Genomic DNA, 18,426 nt, shown 5'->3' on the forward strand with positions numbered 1-18,426 from the left:
TGTGTTCTTTTATACTATGCAGTAAATCAAGAGGATTCTAAATGCATATGCCAGTAAAGAGGCTTAGTAAGAAAACCATGGCTAAGCATGCAACAGCAGCAACGAGCTGAAGCATTTGAATACTATGGGGCCGATTCCGGTCGGAAGGGCTCTGAAGGATGTTCGGAGCCCTTCTGACCGCATCGGAATGTGCCGGCCGGATTCCTCTCCGACGAGCCATTCCGATCGGCTCGGTCGGAATGGAATACGACTCGGATTTCCGGATGACTTACGACGGGCTCGGAGAGTCGGTCTGTCATCCGGAAATCCTTCAATACTCCCCGGGTGCTTCTTTACGATTGAGGGAGTACGATGGCAGTTTTTCACTGCCTTTTCGTGCCGGAAACACCGGCACAAAAAGACAGTCGGAAACTGTCTCTGGGGGTCCCCAGCAGGGCCCCCATGGGTGCAAGGCCACCAAATGGCGGCCTGGGTGCACCTATGGTGCCCCTCTGTTGATCCCTGCACCCGGTGGCAGGCAACTTGTGGTGCCGGCCACTGGGTGCACTCCTGCTTTACACAAAGCAGGCATGCATTCCGCTCGGAATGCATGCTCCCATTGTGAAGCATACGAATGCCACCGAACAGGGTTCGGTCGCATCGTACTTGCAGGGCCGTAACCGACGAGAGCAGGTCAGTCGGTTACGGCTCCTGACCGATGGCGGACAGACCTGAGTCCGTCCGACATCGGAATCGGCCGCTATGTAGTTACCAACAGTAGCAGGTTCCCTGAATCCTTCTATTTCAGGAGACTGTCTCAGCAATTCTTGTCTTGTTTGGAGGGAAATGTGAATTCAAACTAGTTAGGATCCTCTAGAACCTAACATTTAGAAAGTCATGAATACATGTGCTTGAGGACAGAGGACATCAGATAATAGCTGAAAAATAAATTTCTACCGGTAGGAGGACCATGGAAGAGATATGGTGCTCTCCAGAGCCCAGCCAACCTCATCTCTCAAATTAGTACCTTATTTATTAAGCGTAAAATAATAATTACCAAAGTTCTTACAGAGTGACTGCCATGTCAAAACAACTGAATGTCATGCAAAAACAAATTGGTTCAATACGACCAAACCATTTATGTAAGTCTCAACTAAATGCCATGAGCCGCACACAGAAACAGAGTTGGAATGGACAACACAAGTAGATGTGCTGTTAGTGTTGACCCAAATCGAAGTAGATTACTTCCTCAACTGCAAAGACAAACATTTGTGAATCTAGAACAAGAAAGATATGTGTGCCCTTAAGTCAAAAACAGAGGTTTTAGACCTGTGGCAAAGCCAGGCTTGCAAATAGAGATATCACTAGATGGTACAACTGAGTTTCATCAAAAGATATTCTGAACTATCTTAAACAATATATTTATGAATCATATAAAAAAATCGAAAAACATCAGTGAGGCTGAGGGCAGCCGCGAAAGAGCCTTGTTTAATGAATACTTAGGAGTATTCTTTACTGGAGCTCTAAGTTCCATAGGAGTATTTGCCATGGACTCTCAAAAATGCCTTTCTGAAGATAATGAATTTCAGATTGCAATGACTTCTACTAGATGACTCTGAATGTGGGTAGAGCAGCCCAGATATGGCTAGATAAGGGCAAAGGAGAGTGTTGTTATTTACCGTAGTAACAAATTAGCAACACTTAAAAGCAAACAAAAAATTGCGTAGTACCCCAGTCCGATCTCAGCTGCTGTAGCATAAGGTTCAATGAAGCTTTCTTGCTTCAATTCAGAGCTATCGCTTTCAGAATATGATCGTGCCCGAGGTTGCGGCATTGCTACTGTGCGCCCAGTTAATGAGGTCATCAATATGGCAGCTGCCAATGCAGACCTGAAAGAGAGAAAACAAAATCAAAACGAATGTATACATTTTTTATGTCCACACATGAAAATTATAATGAGAATAAACATCACTGCTGAATCCCATGATTTTTTGCTCTTTTTTGGGTTTAGTTACCTGCCAGCTGCACATCGCTGATGGTCAGCAGATGTACAGTTTTCGTATAATCAAAAAGAAGGAATGAACCAAGCAAAATAACAAGTCTCTTACAGAACACTGGATATGAGATAAGAAATGCTTAGCTGACCACATTTCAATGAAAATACCTCTTTGGCTTTCCTAGTCTTTTCTAGGCCAATGCTCCATAGGTAAACATTTCATTTATTAATTTTCTCCGTTACCTAATACCGGTTTAAAATGATATATCTGCAACTAATCCAGGTAATATCTGCAGCTGCTACCAAAAATAGAGATGGTGTGTCCGTGGTTTCCTTCACCCACTTACTGTCAAACAAATGTACCTTTTTAGGTCTCGCCTGTCGATGCGCATGCGCATCGAGCAAGGCGAGAGTATTGGGACTTATCCGCTCTTTATCCACACTGCAAGGAATCGTGGCGATTCCTTGCAGTGCCCGTGACTTTTAAGCTCAATGCGCATGTGCATTGAGCTTAAAAGCGCGTGCACGTCCGTCTTTGTTTACCCGCTCCGCCCCCTCCCCGCCGTCTCGCATTTCCCCTGTCGCACTTCTCCTCCCCCCTCCCCTCTCTTCCCTCCGTCTTGTTTATCTTGTTTTCCTCTCCCCGCCTGTCTCTGCAGTCGCATGTATTCTTGTTTTCCTCTCCCCGCCGCCTCACTTTCTCCTCGCTCTCAACTCCGACACACACTCCCAGGATGATGCTGAATTTGAAAGTCCGGTTTTTATCTTGTTTTCCTCTCCCCGCCTGTCTCTGCAGTCGCATGTATTCTTGTTTTCCTCTCCCCGCCGCCTCACTTTCTCCTCGCTCTCAACTCCGACACACACTCCCAGGATGATGCTGAATTTGAAAGTCCGGTTTTTATCTTGTTTTCCTCTCCCCGCCTGTCTCTGCAGTCGCATGTATTCTTGTTTTCCTCTCCCCGCCGCCTCACTTTCTCCTCGCTCTCAACTCCGACACACACTCCCAGGATGATGCTGAATTTGAAAGACCGGTTTCTAGATGACACCCAGAAGATTGTTGCCAGCCTCGTTTAACCCATCACAATTTATTTGTGTTTAATACGTTTCTTCGGAACTTGGTTAGCTCATGCTTTATCAAAATGAATAGCGCTATCAGATTGTCTTATTTTATCATGCTCCATTACATAGCGCTTCATAGTGATTCATATAGCGCTTCCTATTAATGGCGAGGCGCCGAAGCGCGTTCGGAGGGCGAATAGCTTGATCAGATTGCCTTATTTGATCATCTTCAGTTACATAGCGCTTCGTAGTGCTTCATACAACTCTTCGCATCGAGGCACTGTAGCGCCTTCCATGGGCTGCTCCTCTTTTGAAATACACAATTGACTTTGCACATGCGAGGGATTACGTTGGGCGGCGGAAACATATTTAAGTGTCCCATCACAATTTATTTGTGTTTAATACGTTTCTTCGGAACTTGGTTAGCTCATGCTTTATCAAAATGAATAGCGCTATCAGATTGTCTTTTTTTAACATGCTCCATTACATAGCGCTTTACAGTGATTCATATAGAGCTTCCTATTACTGGCGAGGCGCCGAAGCGCGTTCGGAGGGCGAAGCGCGTTTGGAGGGCGAATAGCTTGATCAGATTGCCTTATTTGATCATCTTCAGTTACATAGCGCTTCGTAGTGCTTCATACAACTCTTCGCATCGAGGCACTGTAGCGTCTTCCATGGGCTGCTCCTCTTTTGAAATACACTATTGACTTTGCACATGCGAGGGATTACGTTGGGCGGCGGAAACATATTTAAGTGTGCCTTCATCACTCTTGCCCTAATGCACTGCAGATGATTATGAAACAGAAGTACTCCTTACAGCGAAGCCATTCTTAATGCTTCTTCACAACATCGAGCCTCGAGCCCTCACTTTTGTGTCTAAATGCGAAATATTCCAGAGCGCAGAGAGCCTAGAAGAGCTCAGATGCTCTTTTTAATTGAGAGTTACAACAAGGAGGTCCTCACCTCACTCTGCATTTGCTGCACTTTCTCGTAGTGCATTTACGGGATTGTAGCATGTTTAGACATATTTGATTGTGTGTGGTGAAAACACTGCTTTTCACCCATTAAAAGTTGCATGGAATGGCCCACGCATTCTTTTTGCAGCTATATAAGTTGGTCAAACACACTGTCCCGGCATTAGTGCTCTCTCCTCCCCCCCCCCCTCTCTGTTGGTGTCTCCTTGAATCTGTGTGCCACACCATTTGTTGTCTGAGCCTCGGCATCAAAGGGTCCGCTCCCCCGCCCCATCAGGACCCACCCCCCTCCCTCGGTGTCACCTCTCATTTGCAATGCAATCGCGGGCCGCGGCACTCGTGCTTTAGCTGTAAACATCTCAAGTTACAGCTCGGTGCCGCGATTGCATTCAAATGCTTGTTTCATGTACTTCCTTTCATGTTCCTATTCTTTTTCCCCTTCAGGCAACTTTTCCCTTTCTTCTTTCTTCACCTCTCGTCATCATCTTCCTTCCCTCGTAGTTCATTCCTTTTCTCCCCTTTCCTTCCCTTCTGAGTTGTCGCTTCTTCTCCCATCCTTTCCCTCTGCTTATGAATATCTAAGCTCTTCTTTCCCTCTCTCTCATTTTCCTGTTCCCCTGTGACCTTTCTCTTCGTCCTTCTTCTTCAAGATCATTTCTCCTTTCTTTTCCCCTTAATTCTGCTGTCCTTCTGAACCCCTTCGTCTTTCCACTCGCTCTCTTCCTATTGTCTTTCCTTTAGCTCTTTTCTCTTTCCTGTCTCTCTCTCGCTCCTTTCATCGCTCTTTCTTTTCTATACTCAGCAGCATTCCACCGGGGGCTGCTGCATCCCCCACATCTCTGCTGAGAATGCCAAGCAGACAAAGCTCGCCGTGTCTCTAAATATTAAACCACAAAATGTTTACCACACATTTTGGACCAGAAACAAAATACCTCTTTCTAAATATCTCTAGTTTTTTTTTTCAGACCGGGCTCCCATCCCTGTAATGCCAGTCACGGATTGGCTCTGGGTTACCCCGACCCTACATGCCTTCGGCGCTGCCCTCTTTTAAGCCTTGTTTTTTTCATGGCGTGTGATTTATTTTACAACTTGGCAGGGAATGTTTGCATCTGTACACTGCTTAAATCACATGTAATACATTTTTGCTAACACGAGCAATTGAAATTCGCATGCGGTTATAGAGTGTTATTTTTGTTGCTAACATGAACAATTAAAATTTCCATGCGGTTATACAGTGTAATTTTTGTTTGAAAAGTAGGGTACATATTTTTGTTTAGTTGATTGTGTGTGGTGAAAACGCAGCTTTTCACCCATTAAAAGTTGCGTGGAATGGCCCACGCGTTCTTCTCGCAGCTATATAAGTCGGTCAAACACAAACCCTGAGCACACCAACAAGAAAACAATGTACTTTAACACTAGAATGTTTGTTGAGCGGATGATTTTCCTTCATAAATTGTCATATGCAAAACCATGAGTTAACACAACTGTATAACTTAATAGGAAAACTATAACTCGGATTTCAAACTCATTTGCTCCTTTTGCCAGGGGTGTAGCTTGGTCTGTAAAAATTGGGGAGAGTGGGAGGGGATCAGCTTCACATTTCCCAACAATCACATTGGCATGCCTTTCTCCTTATTGCCGTTGCGCGTCGTTATTTTCCTTGCACCTTGCTTCTTTCAATTTTTATGTTTTTTTTTTAAACAAGCACGGCACAATTTCATTTTAGCAGCCGCGCACCTTCAGTTTCTTTTTTTCCAGCATTGCAGCTTGCTCCTCATTGTGTCCCGTGTCATTCCGCTCCAGCATCCATGCTTGTGGTTCCCTGATCTTTTGTGTGTCTCACTGTTTCTTGGGTTACTTTATATCACTGTCACAGCATTAGTGCTCTCTCTTCCCCCCCCCCCCTCTCTCTGTTGGTGTCTACTTGAATCTGTGTGTCTGAGTCTTAGTGTATGTGTCTTCCTGTGCCAATGGCTCCCTGTCTCACTGTTGGTGTCTCAGTATTAATGTGTCCTACTCCATGTTGATATCGCCTACTCTGTGTCTCCCTATCTTCATATCAGTGTCTCCCTCTCCTATTACAGTTGGTGTCTTCCTATCTTAGTGTGTCCCTGTCTTCTTGTCTCAGTGTCCATATGTCCTTGTCTAGGTCTCCCTGCTCCAATGTCTGCTCTCGGTATCTCATCGTCTCAGAGTCTGTACCTTCCCTCTCTTTGCCAGTGTCTCCTTATCTCAATTTTTCCCTGTCTCAGCGTTGTTTTCTCCGTCTCAATGTTTTCTCCCTATCTCCATGTTGGTGTCTCCCTCTCTGTGCCGTTTTTCCCTGCCTCAGTGTCCGTGTCTCCCTGTCTTAATGTTGGTGTCTCCTTCTCTGTGTATTAGCGTCTCTCTGTCTCAATGTCAATGTCACCCTCAGTGTCTGTCTCCTTCGCTCTGTCAGTGTGTCTCTCTCTCTGTTTTCCCTTTGTGTTATTTTCTCCCTCTCTTTCTCAATGTCTCCCTGTTTCAGTGTTTGTGTCTCAGTGTCCGTGTCTCCCTGGCTCACTCAGCGCAACCACAGCATCACTCAGCGCAACCACAGCATCACTCAGCGCAACCACAGCATCACTCAGCGCAAGCACAGCATCACTCAGCGCAACCACTGCATCACTCAACGCAACCACAGCATCACTCAGCGCAACCACAGTATCCCTCCGCACCACCACAGCATCACTGGTTCAAATATGTTCTTTCAATCTTTCAAGCTGTTTTCAAGCTTTCAAGCTTTATTACAAATCACAAAAAGATGTTAATATTTCACTTCTGTTCTTGGATTTTCGTCACAATAAAAAACACTGAACATAATCTTCACAAAAGTTATTTACAAAAGTTTAAGCTATTGACATTACAAATTAAATAAATTATTTAAGTATTAATTATGTAAAAAATTAAAAGCCATTGTATTTGTAATATCAATACATCTAAGTCACGTAAATACAAAACATGTAGCATTACAAATGCTATAGGTGTCACATTTGCGAAAGTTATAACTATTGGCATTGTAAATGATAAAGCTATTAATTTAGCTATTTTAAAAAACAACATAAAATAAAAAAAAATGTAATTTATAAGACCAATAGCTCAAACTTTCCTAATGCGAGACCTATTGCATTTCCAATGCTTGTTGCCATTGCTGCCATTATTGTGATTGTGTAATCCTCTTTGATTGCCTCTCGTTCTCTTGGTGTAGTGCACAACTATGTCAATTTAAATTATTTAACAAGAAGGTTTGCTCCTCCTGCAGATACTCAGCCAACAAAACCCAATTTGAAGCTTGCTGTTCTTCCTTGGCGAATTTTGTTGCTTTCTGTTCTGTTGTTCCGATATGTTAGTAAGACGTGGCACATCTTAAATAGATTGTTGTGTTCTCTGCTAAATATCACATCTGAAAATTCCTCCAACTAGCCCTTGTATTTTCTTTTATTGACGATTATTCTGCTCTTTTATCCCACAAACAATCCCATGCTACCATCTCATGCAACTACTATATATCGTATTTCACATGCGTTACTCCATTTTCTTCACCCATATTTTTTGTGTTTTTAAATCTACAAACATAAGCTTGAATCAACTTTACAAGGTTGGGCAACACCAATTCCCTCAAATATTGACATACTTGGGCTAATGTAGAACACATTTAACAATTTATTTTACCAATGGAAGATTGATGAGAGCAGACAACTTGCCAAATAAAGCTGTGTTGCTTAAGATGAGTTTCTCTACTTAACTGCCTATAACCCCTATTGAGAGAAAGCAACAAGCAAAATATTGTAAGAAAATTCAGCTGGAAGAAGAATTCTCAAAGTTCTCTGGATAGTTCTAACAGGCATAGAAACCATTTGGTGTAGGCAAAGAGATTTGGACTACACACAGGTGGCATGAACTGTTGAAATGTTACTGTGCCGGTCTATAGCCCTAAATGTCTAATGTAAAAGTCGTCTGTATGAAAACACACACGACTTTTGATAGAGGGTCTTTATCTGTTGCATGCTTTTCAGTGCATTTTTATTAACCAACATTTGTCATATTCTTCCTGCTGGCCGGTTCTGCATTCTGTTTGTTGTAGCTTTTAGATAGCAATAATTTGTTTAGATGATGCCTGCATAACTGGCTATATAAAGATAAGGTTGTCATTCTAGAAGTGTCTACCTCATTGTAATTGCTCACTTTGACTGCTTGAGGATGACCACTCAGAATTGCTTAAACAGCAATCTGTTCAGCAAATCTGATTAACAGCCATCAACCAATTAGAAAGGGTCTATGTAATTAGCCATTCAGTAGTGCCCAGTCCCAGCCCACCCATTCCAAACAGTCCATGATGGAATAGATGGTCTAGCAGTTTCTTAGTGGCTATGTCCTGCTGCAAGGTACTGCGGTTATTTTTTGTTGGCCCACTAGTGTTTTTTTTATAAACAAATTTGTATTGATTTAACAAAAAGCACCAGCCAATCATCACAACACCATGACAACATAGAAATATAAGCAAGGTTCTGTGTAGCCCATTTAACAGGGGTGGACAAATTCAAAACGATATACATTTGAACATTCCCGGCGAGACTAAACCATTCCTCCCAACCACTTCCCCCAGACCCTTCGGTATTTCTTGGGATTCTTGGGACAGCCACGCGACTCATACATGATCTTTTCCTGCGTGGCGCACCAGTCGACCCCAGTCCGCCACCGCCCAACGTTGGGGGGGTTCAGGGCATTTCCAGGAGGCCGCTATATCCCTTTTTGCCACTACCATTGCTGTAGTATAAAACAATTTCTCATTTCTAGACCCGTCCAGTCCGTCAGTGATGCCTAGAATCATGTGTTCCTCATCAATGTCCCCCCAGGGGGGGCGTGGCCAGCACCATGACTAGCTAAGTCGTGCATCTCCGGAGCTCCTGCTGGATGCCTCGAAATCCGACATACAGATTGACCCAAATTACACCAAATGGGGATCGGAGGTACCCCAGGCTGACCTGACCTTGGCGGACGCGCTGAATAGCAAATGTGGCCATAGAAGACGAAGCAGCGCCGGCTGGAAAGTGAACCCCCTGGCGACTCGGCGATCCGCAAGATGGCGGCGTGACCGAGGATCCGCGAGCGGAGCGGCCCGGGACCCCCCCCAGATGCGCAGACATCCTACGGACTCGTGGCGCGACTCCCCAGTCTGCCCGAGGGTGTTCGCACATAGAGCTGACCTCGCTGGGAGCAGTAAGGGGGTGTCAGGGAGCCCCGCTGGGTCTAGCGCCACCTTACCAACATGGCGGCGGCTCCGGAGACAGGAAACTGAAATCGTCCCGGAGCTCGCGGTGAGCGCAAAGCCTGCAATAATCCGGAGGCGAGGACGGGGGAAGGCTAGGTGGCACCCGGAGCCCGCAGAAACTGTGGAGGTGGACCCCCTGATCGCCCTGGCACTTCACCGACCTAACCAACATGGCGGCCAATGACACCAGGTAGTGTAAGGCACATCGGGATCTGCTGACCGGCCGAAGTTCCCACCGCAACGGAGGGGCGCCTACTATCACTACCGGAGGCGGGACCTGCGCGGGGGAGAGCCCAACTAGAACAAGTGGACGCACTGAGAGAGTCCAGGAAGCGGGCAGAGGCCGTTTTGAGGGTCACGGAGGGAGAGCGCCCGGCGAAACCGGACAGACCCGCTGAGACCTGCGGGGTGTACCACTGTCCCTCGTGAGTGAGAGCCCCCGGATTGCGAAGTGGCTCTCTGGCGAGTGGCCCGCCTGCTCCTCCTCGTGATCTGTCCAGCTCCTGTGCCCTGTAGTTGAGCCACCGGCTGACGACGTTGAGGACACCAGTCCTTCAGGCCGCAACTAGCCGGAGACAGCTGACCCAGAGGACAAGAGGTAGGCCCGGCGTCCCATGAGGGAAACGAGCTGAGACCCCCCCGCCTGACACCCTTGGGGGGCGAGGAACCGAATATACATCCTCCTGTTTCCAAGTGGGACCCGAGACTGGTGGGGCCTCGTGAGCCTCCCAAGATATTCGATCGGACCCAGCGAATCATGGGGAAAAGAGACATCCCACCTAAAGTGCCCAAGCAGGGAACAATGGACAGCTTCACAGCTCCGCGTACGGCCATAGTGGCCCCAACGACACGTCTGGTGCGCGCTCTGACACCGCGCTACTAATGGAGGCCATTCAAGCGTCCCGAACAGACATTCAGGAATCTAGGGCTGCCCTGGAAGTGAAAATAGGGGAAGTATGTTCGGAGGTGACACTTCTGCGGCAGGACTTTCGGAACCTTTCTGACAGGGTCAACTCTGCTGAGACACGAATAGGTGAAGCAGAAGACTCGATCAGGTGACCGTCCTGATTCCATCGGATGCGGTCGCTCCTCCACGCTACTCCTTGCCCTGCAATTCTGTTTGGTATCGTAGCGCCCACAGCCTGCCAGATTATTGCCTGCATCGATTAATATTGCATTGCTCGTTGTGCCAGACCGAGTCAGAACGCCTTAATTAATTGCTCTATTGTTTTGCGCTGCTCTGCCAATTTCACGAGCGCTCATTAGCATAATATCACGGCGCTAGTCTGCCAAAACGCGCTGCAACGCTCTGAAGTATTGTGCTGCCTGTGTATTTGATTTTTGTGCCTCATTGTGCCTTGTGCCGGTTCCACTAACTTAGAGATCGCGTTTGGATGCTCATAGTGTGTCCCAACCCGATTTCGTTTTTGGGCTGACTGCCATTTTGTGTCTTCTTCTTGTTGTTGTTTGTGCCTCCCTGCCCTGATCTCCGCCCTGCTCCCGCCTCCCAGCTGCTCCTCCCTCGCCCCTCCCCCTCCACCATCCGCATATGTCAGATGCATTCTCGCGCAGCGTTCACACGCAGCGGTCGCGCCGAAGGTGCGCCAAAGGTAAGCCCGTCTACGCCCGTCCGCGCCTGGACCGCGCCCAGAGCCAGACCCCCTAGTCCCCGCTTCACCCATCCTCCCCGCATTACATACGACGCCTCCACCCTCTTTGCACTCAACTCCCGCCGACCGACTAACTGCGCCCAAGCAGCACCAGGACACACCCATGGACCCTTCACCTGTCACTCCTGCAAATTTACCTGCGTCAAGTCCCAAACTAAATACACAAGCACCAAACAGAGAGCCAACACCAACCACCTAAAATGCATCCTTCTCAACACCCGCTCGGTTCACAAACACGCCATCGACCTCTGGAATCTACTCAACACCATTGCTCCGGACATCGCCTTCCTAACAGAAACCTGGATGAATGCCTCTTCAGCTCCAGACATCACCATAGCCATCCCGGACGGCTACAAGATCATCAGTAAGGACCGCCCCATCCAAACAGGAGGAGGCATCGCCATCATCCACAAGAACACCATCCGCGTCTCAACCAGCTCAGATGACAACCTCGCTATCGCCGAACACCTTCACTTCTAGATCCACACCGACCCCAAGACAACACTCAGGGGCACCCTCCTCTACAGGCCACCAGGACCCCGTACAAAATTCAGCGAAGACATCACTGACTTTATCACCCCACACGCCCTCCCTTCAAAAGAATACATTCTACTGGGAGATCTCAATTTCCATCTGGAAAAGAACAACGACAGTAACACCACCACCCTTCTGGACAATCTCGCCAACCTCGGACTCAAACAACTTGTTAACACCCCCACACACTATGCAGGACACACACTCGACCCTATCTTCACTTCCAGCAAGCATATCTCCTTCACTCATACCACACCCCTCCACTGGACGGACCACAGCTGTATCCACTTTAATTACAATAAGACCTCGACCCACAACCACCCTCAACCAACTCTGCGTAGAAACTGGAACAAAATCACCATCGACCAGATCTCAACATCGCTTCTTCAAAAACCCCCTGCCTACTCAACGAACCCTAACCAAGCCGCAATCAACATCACACAATGGTTAACCCAAACCGCCGACAAATTAGCACCCTTGAAAAAACATCAATCTAAGCAAGGTAGCAAGAACGCCCCCTGGTTCAACGAGGACCTTAAGAAATCCAAGAAGCTCTGTCGTTCCCTTGAGAAAACTTGGAAAACAGACCCAAACACTATCACCCAAGCCGCCTTCAAAAACGCCACCCGGAAACACCACCAACTAATCCGGACAGCCAAGAAATCAGCACTCAAAGACCTACTAGACAACAACGCCCACAACAGCAAGGAACTTTTCAACATCATCAAAGAATTCACCAACCCCACCGCCAGCTCCAACGACATCACCCCCTCTCAAGTCCTCTGCGACTCCCTTGCCTCATTCTTTCATGACAAAATCGCCGACATCCATAACAGCTTTGATAACACACCTGTAAACCAATCCACCCCACTCACCTCCGAACCGTTACCTCCTCCGAATATCCTTCTCGAATGGAACCCAATCACCACAGAAGAGACCATTCGCCTGATGAACTCCATCCACTCAGGATCCCCTACAGACCCATGTCCCCATCACATCTTCAACAAAGCAGACTCCATCATTGCACCCCATCTCCGAGATGTCATCAACTACTCCCTTAACTCCGCCACATTCCCAGATAGCTAGAAACACGCCGAACTCAGCGCCCTTCTGAAGAAACACAGCTGACCCCAACGAACTCAAAAACTACCGCCCCATCTCGCTCCTCCCATTCCCTGCCAAAGTCATTGAGAAAGCCATCAACAATCAGCTCGCCACCTTCCTCGAAACTAACAAATCACTCGACTCCTCACAGTCTGGCTTCTGAGCCAAACACAGCACAGAGACCGCCCTCATCGCAGCAACAGACGACATTCGAACACTACTGGACAACGGAGACACAGTCGCCCTTATCCTCCTTGACCTCTCTGCAGCCTTCGACACAGTCTGCCATAGCACCCTGATACAACGCCTCAGAAACATCGGAATTCAAGGAAAAGCATTGGACTGGATCATTTCGTTCCTCGCTGGAAGAACTCAGAGAGTCCGCCTCCCCCCTTTTAAATCAGAGGCCACCGAAGTCATCTGCGGCGTCCCGCAAGGATCATCACTCAGCCCCACCCTCTTTAACGTCTACATGAGCCCCCTCGCAACCATCGCACATCAACACAACCTCAACATCATCTCCTACGCTGATGACACTCAGCTGATCCTCTCACTCACCAAAGACCCAACCACCGCCAAAACCAACCTACACGAAGGGATGAAAGAAGTAGCCGAGTGGATGAAGCACAGCCGTCTGAAACTGAACTCGGACAAAACAGAAGTCCTCATCTTAGGCTCATCCCCTTCCGCCTGGGACGACTCTTGGTGGCCAACAGCCCTAGGAAAAGCCCCCATACCGACGGACCACGCACGGAACCTGGGCATCATCCTGGACTCCTCACTCTCGATGACCAGACAAGTCAACGCCGTCTCTTCTTCATGCTTCAACATTCTACGCATGCTCAAAAAAACATTTCACTGGATCCCCACCGAAACAAGAAAAACGGTCACCCACGCACTGGTTACAAGCCGTCTGGACTACGGAAACACCCTTTACGCCGGTTCCACCGCGAAACTACAGAAAAAACTCCAACACATCCAAAATGCCTCAGCCAGACTCATACTAGACATCCCCCGCACAGACCACATTTCTGCTCACCTGAAAGACCTTCACTGGCTCCCCGTCAACAAGAGAATAACGTTCCGTCTCCTCACCCACGCACACAAAGCCCTATACGAACTTGGACCTGATTGTCTCAACACGCGCCTTTCCTTTTACTCCCCCACCCGCCAGCTACGTTCATCCAACCAAGCCCTCGCCGCTGTTCCGCGCATCCACAAAGCCACCATGGGAGGGAGATCCTTCTCCTACTTAGCGGCCAAGACCTGGAATTCCCTTCCCATCCACCTCCGTCTTACTCAAAACCACCTAGCCTTCAGAAAACAACTTAAAACATGGATATTCGATAAGTAAACCTCCCCCCCTTCCTCAAGCGCCTTGAGACCCTATGGGTAATGTAGTGCGCTATATAAATTCTGACTTGACTTGACTTGATCACCACCCTACGCAAGGACATGGCGGAACTAAAGGCGTCTCACCGCCAACTACTATGGAAGGTTGACGATGCTGAAAATAGAGCAAGACGGAACAACCTCCGCTTTGTCGGCTTTAGGGAGGGAATCGAGAAAATGGATATGGTGTCCTTCCTACGCACGTGGCTCCTGGAGACCTTCCCGACGGTGCAATTCTCCCCCTGCTTCATCATTGAGAGGGCGCATAGGGCTCTCCTGGCGAAACCTCCGGAGGGAGCTAGACCACGACCAGTCATTGCACGCTTTCTTAATTTCGCCGACAGGGACCTCATCCTCAGGGAGGCAAGGAAGTTGGGCGAGATACGACTGGAAAACGCTCATATTATGGTCTTTCCGGACTACAGCCAGGAGGTGCAAAAACAACGCCGCGCCTTCGACTCCGTTAAAGCGAAGCTCAGAGACCTAAGGATCACATATATGCTCCTTTTCCCAGCTAAGCTCAAGGTGATCTATAAAGACCAGTCACTTTTCTTCACCCACCCAGAAGACGTGTGGCAATGGCTGGAGGAACGCCCGATCCTGAATAGCAGGGAAAGAGTCAGTAGAGACACATCAGAGAGATCCCAACATGGCGCAGCCCAATGGGACCTTCCTAAGGCACAAAGACAGAGAATTGCGAGGAAGTAGAGGAGACAATTCCAGGCGACACCTTACCACGGCCGTGATATGGGACCTACGCGGAAAGGACGCTCGGCTTCGCCGACGGGGACAGCCAGGACAGGCTCCCGATCTGCTAGGCTACGATCGCATGCCCGATCGGAGGACGGCGAGGAAGATGACCTGACAGGCCGCACGTCTGAAGAAGAGGACCTAGGGGAAGGAGGCCAATCCGCGCACCCGCTTGTGGAGGAGATTAGTGTGATGGAACAGGACCTCTCTGGACAATTGAGTGCGCCGGAATCGGAGACACAAGACTCTAAATCATAAACTGCAGGGACACGGAACATTGAATGTCATTAGTGAGGCGCAGATGTCCCCTATCTGCCATGCTCTTTGAACAATGGTGTATACGGGTCATGGGAATGGCATCCGGACAGAGGAGTGGAGAGCACGCAAGTTGACATGCTTCTTTGTTACACAAGTTTGATTGTTATTTGACTTTTTGTTCCCTGGGTATTTGACAGGGAGCGTGTTTGTGGGTGGGCGACAGGCCTACTCCTACGGAAAGTTATGTCCTGTTTAAGGACAGCACTGGAAGGGGAGGGAGGTTTGGAGGAGGGGGGGAGAAGGAGTTCTCTTGTTTGTTCGGACGACGGTCCAGGGAGGGAAAGTTGGGGGAAACACGACTTCATTGAACACAGACAGCAGCGCGCACAGAACTCACGCTTCACCTACACATGCCGGGGCCAAGACGAAGGCAGATCCCATGCTTTCCAATGGCGAGTACCGTAGTCACTCCACAAGGGGGAGATAGGAGACTGAGCATCCTGACGTGGAATGACAATGGGTTGGGCTCCAAAATCAAGAGAGGCCTGGTAAATGCCTACATTAAGAGGGTGGACCCAGACTTTACTTTTTTGCAAGAAACGCACCTCAAGGGTACTCTGTGCGCCTTTATCGCTCGGGGGAGACACAGGGTTTTAGCGCATGCGGGTTACACCTCAGACTCTAGAGGGGTGGCAGTCATTGTTAAAAAAACATCCCATTCTGCATCACACGCACCTGGCTAGACCCCCAAGGAACGTACGCGGGAGTGCAGGGCACCTGGAACAGACGCACCTACACGCTTATCTCGGTCTATGCACCGCCCAAACTACAACCCCGTACACTCACAGCGCTTCACATATACTCCTAGAGACCTCTGATACTATACAAATAGTGGGAGGAGACTTCAACGATGTCATGCACACCGGCAGCGACAGATCTGGTGACGTGGCTAGGAGCGGACACCAAACCACACTCTGCAGCAAGATGTCAGCCATAGGTCTCACAGACGTCTGGCGGTGGCTTCACCCAACACAACAGGCGTACTCATACTACTCTGGGGCACATGGGGTGTTTTCGAGACTCGACTACATTTTTCTGTCCCGTGAATACTTGACGGCAGACGATATTGCAGAATACAAAGCCAGGGGTATATCAGACCACTCTCCACTGTATGTCAGGGTAGGACAGGCCCAGGGTAGGCACCCTGGATCGTGGCGCCTGGCGGCATGGGACTTACAAAACACGAACATACTCAGAGGAATACGGGCGGACATCAAGGTGTACCTGGCCGAAAATGTGGGTACGGTGGACTCAAGCGTTACTCTATGGGAAGGAAAGCGGTAAACTGTCTAAAACTATGTGTTTGATTTAGGGAACAGTCACGAAGTCCATAATAAAATGATACGTGGTGACCATCAAATAATTCCCATCAGATACCCGTCCTGTGCCGCCCTACATCATTTGGGGTCCTTCAGCCGAAGGAAGTGATGTACAACCACTAGGGATTAGGTGAACTGTAACCTAATCAAGTGGAAAAGAACTCCAATGTGATAGATTAATTTGTGTGGCATAAGGAGGGTAAACTGACTAGCAGTGCAAAAAGTATGATAAAGTAACAGTGCTTAAAAAGTGAGTGATTTAAGATTGGGTTGTGGAAGTGGAAAAATGTATTTTAATTGTATCCTATCCACACCCAACAATAAAAACAGTGCAAGGTAGTGTTATACAAATAACTACTCAGATGAAATAAAGGTCAACATGTTTCTGCGGTGAAAATGGAGTCTCGAGATCTCCTCCTGCTTCATCAGGACCTTATGTAAATGCTACTGCATTATACTCCTGACGTCCGTCTAGGCTGTCATGACCTCCCTCCATGACAGCCTAGACGGACGTCCGGAGTACCGACGGACAGAGCGGTGCTCCGTTTCTACCTGCGCTGTAGCCAGGTGAGGTGGGGTGTATATTCCCCACAAATTGGGCGAATTTCAGGTGATACCATTTTCACTTATTTAGTTGTTCACATAATGCAGTAGCATTTACATAAGGTCCTGATGAAGCAGGAGGAGATCTCGAGACTCCATTTTCACCGCAGAAACATGTTGACCTTTATTTCATCTGAGTAGTTATTTGTATAACACTACCTTGCACTGTTTTTATTGTTGGGTGTGGATAGGATACAATTAAAATAAATTTTTCCACTTCCACAACCCAATCTTAAATCACTCACTTTGTAAGCACTGTTACTTTATCATACTTTTTGCACTGCTAGTCAGTTTACCCTCCTTATGCCACACAAATTAATCTATCACATTGGAGTTCTTTTCCACTTGATTAGGTTACAGTTCACCTAATCCCTAGTGGTTGTACATCACTTCCTTCGGCTGAAGGACCCCAAATGATGTAGGGCGGCACAGGACGGGTATCTGATGGGAATTATTTGATGGTCACCACGTATCATTTTCTTATGGACTTCGTGACTGTTCCCTAAATCAAACACATAGTTTTAGACAGTTTACCGCTTTCCTTGACCTACTGATATCTTTGGTATAAACATGGTATTGGGGATGATATTACTGTACGGTCATTAAATATTCCCCTTTGACCCTCCTTATTGTTATTACTCTATGGGAAGCCATGAAGCCGATGCTTAGGGACAGGATAAACTCCAGGTTAGGTGAGGAAAGACGGAAACTCCAGGCTGACGTGGCTGCATTGGAACAGGACATTCTAGAGAGGGAAAGGGACCATTTGGCCCGGGCAAACACCGAGACCTGTAGGAGGCTTCTAGATGTACAGAAACAATACAGGGAACTAGTGACTGAAGAAGCGAAGACCCAATCCCTCGCCATACTACACAGGTTATATGACGTGGGGGATAAGTCAGGGAAGCTACTGGCGTGGCTCAGCAGGAAAGAACGGGCGGAGAGATGGATTGACAGTGTTAAAACCAATGGAGGCGACAAGGTCAACACCGATGCGGAGATAGCCGACACTTTCGCTACGCATTTTGAGGCATTCTATGCAGCCCGCGACCTTGCTACTCCAGAAGAGGCGCTCCGGTATTTAGATGCAACACTCCTACCGACCCTGCCACCCGAGTGCATGGACGCCCTGGAGGCGGACATTTCGGTGGATGACATCACTGAGGCCATCACTAGAGTGAGACCAGGCAAAACCCCGGGCCCTAACGGCTTCCCGGCGGAGCTCTTTAAGCGAACAGCGCACCTCCTATCGCGGCACCTTAAGGGCCTCTTTATTGATGCCCTTGGAGAAGGAGAGCTACCCCCAGACTTGACTAGGGCCACCATTGTCCCAATATATAAGGAGGGCAGACCTCGAGATGAGTGCGCCTCATACAGACCCATTTCCCTACTGAACACGGAAGTGAAAGTGCTAGCCACCATCTTGGCAGCCCGT

At 48.1% G+C, this 18,426-nt stretch overlaps 1 protein-coding gene across 2 annotated transcripts in view; it reads right to left on the reverse strand.

The window, feature by feature from the left end:
- CEP89 (centrosomal protein 89) overlaps positions 1-18,426 on the reverse strand; it is a 1,224,823-nt gene that overhangs the window by 1,120,726 nt on the left and 85,671 nt on the right. For both annotated transcript variants that reach the window (XM_078670561.1, XM_078670562.1), the window contains exon 3: positions 1,710-1,868. In XM_078670561.1, coding sequence (XP_078526687.1) covers positions 1,710-1,868 — 159 coding nt within the window. The remainder of the gene's footprint in view (positions 1-1,709; positions 1,869-18,426) is intronic.

This window comes from Lissotriton helveticus, chromosome 12 (assembly GCF_964261635.1).
Source record: "Lissotriton helveticus chromosome 12, aLisHel1.1, whole genome shotgun sequence".
Taxonomy (NCBI): Eukaryota; Metazoa; Chordata; class Amphibia; order Caudata; family Salamandridae; genus Lissotriton; species Lissotriton helveticus.